We start from the raw sequence: 4820 nt of genomic DNA, 5'->3' as shown, positions 1-4820 counted from the left end.
CTGTGGCGTTTGAGACGTTTGGAAGGGGCTGAGCCGTCGAAAGCGAAGTTCTTGTCATCGTTGGCGGCTCGCCTCATCGAAGTGTCAGGTGATGCCCGTGACGGTGCTTGACTGTTCCAACGCCTTACACTCGCCATCGCCTGAGGTAATGCCGCTAGCATGTTGGCTTGCTTCAGCAAGTTCCGTTGAACCTTGTGGTGTGCAACCAATTTAGGCAGTTGGTTGTTTTTGTTGTTGAATTGATGTTTTTTTTCTTCCTTTTTTCCTTCCTTCCTTCCTTCTTCTTTCTCCACTTTCTTCTCCAGGTTTTGGATCTGTATCATTTACATATGTGTTATATTCCCAGGGCCAGCCCCAGCGTTGCAGGCACTCCGGGTAAGCTGAACTTCGGCGCCCTTACAAGTATAATTTTTTTTAGGCGAAAGTAAAGAATACGTACACCCAGGGTTTAGGGTTAGGGTTTTTGTTACGCCGAAAACGGGTGGGGTATGTATCCTTTACCTCCGCCATTTTTTAACACTTTCACAAGGAGAAAAAAAACTGAAGACGTAGACTAAAAAGCAGATGGCACCCCGGGCGATTTCCCGAGTTGCAGGTGCGTAATTTTTTTCCCACGTGAGTTCTGGACCCCAGTTATGAACTTATCTGCATACAGCCAATCAGAGCCCAACTATCAAACTAGTGTCCACCATGTCACGAAAATACTCTGGTTGAGTTCAGTGGAAAATGTGCGTTATAGCAAAATCCAACTGTTCTAAACGGGTTAATAGGGGTGACAAATGTGAAATTTAGTGTACAAAGTGAATGGAGAGCTGCTCACAGATAAAGCCATAAGTGTTGCCACTTTGCGTAATTTACTAGAAAATGTACATGAGTGTCGTCTCCTAATTTTTTGACTGATTTTATACATTCCTAATTTAAAGTGTTTGTGTTGATCTAGGAACATCGTAATCAATATGGCGTTGTGTCGTATTGCGCCCTCCTTGCATATATCAATGGGTACAAGCAGTATCATTAATGTCAGTCTGAGCATAAGTTCCTAATGTTAGCTCCATATAGAGATGGTGCTCAATAGATCTATGAGGATGGTGGTGTTGGTGGTGGGGGAACGTGGTGCTTTTGTGAGACCTGCTATGGTATACTCACAGAATGGCATACACCATTCTATGCCTAACTGGCTGTACTGTAGTAGTGTATAGTATGTAGGTTTTCAAGGTGAGCTACAATTGACTGTATGCAAATGAATTCATTACTGGGGTCCGGAACTCGTGGGAAAAAATTTCGATGCTGGTACATTCAGCCGCCCCTGAATATTCCAATAAAAGTTGAATTACATTTTTTAAATTCTTTTACTTGTTTCTGTCATTATACTGAATGCATGGTACAGAATATATTTTAAGAATTTTTTAGTGATTCATAAATATCGATCAGGCTCTGCTTATTGTCACTGTTAGATACAGTTTACATCTTTCCTGTCCATTGTTTAGTTTATATTTTAACTGTCTTCAAAGAGAATTCAAAAGAATCCAGTTAATAAGTCCGGTACTGTATGATGTAAGGCCATTTGGCTGCTATTTCTAGCCGCCCAAACAGTCACCCAGCATAGTTCTGGTTATTTTTTCCAAGGGAGATAATTGAAGACGTTCTAAACAATAAACCAGCCGGAGTTATCTCCCCTAAGTCTGTTGACGCCCAAACAAGGCTTTTCAATAATGGCGGCATTCAAGCAGAAGTTACAGGCGGTTCTGTGGCTGGCAGAGCTGAAATCAGTAGAGGCTGTGCGAGTTAAATGGACGGAGCAGTACGCAGAAGAACCTCCAACAGATCAGATGCTTTTAACTTGGAAAAAGAATTTCCAGGCTACGGAAAATATCCACTCAAACAGCGATGTAGGAACGTCACCGCTGAAACGACCACGACAAGACTGTGAGACCACGAGGCGGGAAGATGAACCAGAGTTTAAATTTAGTCTACAAACCACTCTGGAAGACATGTAAGTATGGAATCTTTTGCGATCTTTCGATACTAGTCCACCACAACATCCGATCGTTGCGCGCACGCATACTGATTACATGATCGTATAGTGTGTTGATGTGTTTAAAGTTTCAGTTCGGATGGCACCTTACTCACTCGCACCTTGGCCACACGTTTGCCGCAGTACGAAGGCAAGAGCACCCATTCCTCTGACCTTATTGCTTCTGTGGAGTGCTTAATTGCTTCCTCCTCCGTTGTGAAGCGCACCTCCACAGTGGCGTATCTCCTCCCTATACTGATTACATGATCGTATATACATATATATATATCATCATCATTATCATTTAACGTCCGCCTTCCATGCTAGCATGGGTTGGACGATTTGACTGAAGACTGGTGAACCAGATGGCTGCACCAGGCTCCAGTCTGATCTGGCAGAGTTTCTACAGCTGGATGCCCTTCCTAACGCCAACCACTCAGAGAGTGTAGTGGGTGCTTTTACGTGTCACCCGCACGAAGGCCAGTCAATCTACCAAATCTACTCACAAGGCTTTAGTAGACCCAAAAGCTAAAATGTGTGCATGGGTTTGCATTTGTCCTCTCACTGCTTGACAACTTGTGTTAGTTTGTTTATGTCAATTGGCAAAAAGAGATTAACACTATAAGTACTAGACATTTTTAGACTAAAAACCGTTCAAGGTGGTGCCCCAGCCCGGCCACAATCCAATGATGGAAACAGGTAAAAGACGAAAGAAAACATTCAGTAATTTCCAGTCCTCCCATCCTCCACCTCAACACTTTGCATAATGCAACTGGCAGAGGTGTTAATCACATTTCTTAAAATTGTGGTAAAGGGACCACTTTTCAGTTACGAAACAATTTGTCCTGATATTAAGATTTTTCTTATTGTTAAATAAAAGTTCACCAAACTATTTCTCGTTCATTTATAACTTTACAATATATATTGTGTGTATATATATACATATATATATATATATATATATATATATATATGTATGTGTGTGTGTGTGTTTGTAAGCTGTTTATCATAAACCACCTTTCCAACTCTCTGATCACTTTTCAGCCGCCAGAAACAGGAAGATTTCTGCACAGAACGAAACTGGGCCCAATATCACACACCACGAAACGTCTTGTTGGCACTGGTGGGAGAAGTCGGAGAACTCGCCGAAATATTGTCAGTTGGTTCACATTTCTTAAAGATTTTTTTTATAGTCAAAGCTGTAGGTTCTTATGCTATGTCTGTACCATCTTTGTTTCCATGGCGACGTAAATTGGAGCGGGGGGGTCATCATGGTTCTGGTCAGTTTCGTTTAGTTATTCTTCAGAATGAATGGTCAGAGTCAATAGACCCGGCTCATACGCTCTATGTAATTCATGTGACTTAACAATGCGATGGCACATGGCCTGGTGGTTAGGACGATAGCACTTACAGTTATGAGATTGTGGGTTCGACTCCAGGACTGGGTGGTGCGTTGTGTGTTCTTGAGCAAAACACTTCATTCCAAGTTGCTCTGCCAGTGGGAGAGTGGCAGGGTCATTGGCCCACGAACAGAGATGATTTACTGTGTATCTTCCAGCTGTCCACATTCTGAGTTCAAATCCCACCGAACTGAAGAAGGCAACTGGAAGCCACTCCAGTATTCATCCGAAGTCTTGGATGGCTGTAGTTCCAGTAACATACTTAATGGCTGCAGGGGAGGGCACAGGACCTGTCCAAGGGCTGACCACTGCTAGACTAGAGACTTAACAGTATATATTAACTGTTTCAGTACTTATCACATTGCATTTGTGGTTAAAACATATATGTGTGTGTATATATATCAAAACTAGCGTGCTATTCAAAGCTTTGTAGGATGTACACGTGTTTCACTAAATTGCTCAAATAATTACAGAACATTAGAGACATTATGCAATTATGCATTTCACCTCATCAGCGTCCTGCCACAGATATGTGTGTGTATGTATGTCTTGGAAACCAAATCAAAGTAGCTGTTAGAGCTGTCCTTTGACCTTCTTGTTCCTGCCAGCATGGAACATGGATGTAATATTATGATGTTTACTTATACATCTGTGTGTGCCTGTGTATGTTTATTTGTTGTGGAGGTGCAATGGCCTCATGGTTAGAGCAGCAGACTCGCAGTCACAGGATCACAGTTTCATTTACCAGACTGGGCGTTGTGAGTGTTTATTGAGCGAAAACACCTAAAGCTCCACGAGGCTCCAGCATGGGCTGGTGACGAACCCTGCTGTACTCTTCCACCACAACTTTTTCTCACTCTTACTTCCTGTTTCTGCTGTACCTGTATTTTCAAAGGAGCCAGTCTTGTCATACTCTGTGTCACGCTGAATCTCCCCAAGGACTATGTTAAGGGTACCCGTGTCTGTGGAGTGCTCAGCCACTTGCAGGTTGTTCTGTGCCACGATTATTTCATTTGTTTCAGTCATTTGACTGCGGCCATGCTGGAGCACCACCTTTAGTTGAACAATTCAACCTCAGGACTTATTCTTTGTAAGCCTAGTACTTATTGCATTGGTTATTTTGCCAAACCGCTAAGTTACGGGGACATAAACACACCAACATTGGTTGTCAAGCGATGGTTTTGGGACAAACACACACACAAATATATATATATATATATACATACACACACACACACATGACAGGCCTTTTTGGTCTCCAAATCCACTCACAAGGCTTTGGTCAGCCTGAGGCTATAGTAGAAGACACTTGCTCAAGGTGCCACACAGTGGGACTGAACCTGGAATCATGTAGTTGAGGAGCAAGCTTCTTACCACAGCTACTCCTTCGCCTATATATACATATA

At 42.6% G+C, this 4820-nt stretch overlaps 1 protein-coding gene across 1 annotated transcript in view; it reads left to right on the top strand.

Annotated features, from left to right (window-relative positions):
• The first annotated feature begins 1625 nt into the window (after positions 1 to 1625).
• LOC106878263 (uncharacterized) overlaps positions 1626 to 4820 on the top strand; it is a 5691-nt gene continuing 2496 nt past the window's right edge. The window contains exons 1-2 of the mRNA XM_052978121.1: positions 1626 to 1993; positions 3059 to 3169. Of these exons, the coding sequence (XP_052834081.1) occupies positions 1713 to 1993; positions 3059 to 3169 (392 nt within the window). The 5' untranslated portion in view covers positions 1626 to 1712. The remainder of the gene's footprint in view (positions 1994 to 3058; positions 3170 to 4820) is intronic.

Source organism: Octopus bimaculoides, chromosome 30 (genome assembly GCF_001194135.2).
Source record: "Octopus bimaculoides isolate UCB-OBI-ISO-001 chromosome 30, ASM119413v2, whole genome shotgun sequence".
Taxonomy (NCBI): domain Eukaryota; kingdom Metazoa; phylum Mollusca; class Cephalopoda; order Octopoda; family Octopodidae; genus Octopus; species Octopus bimaculoides.
This window is presented reverse-complemented; position numbering and strand designations above follow the sequence as displayed.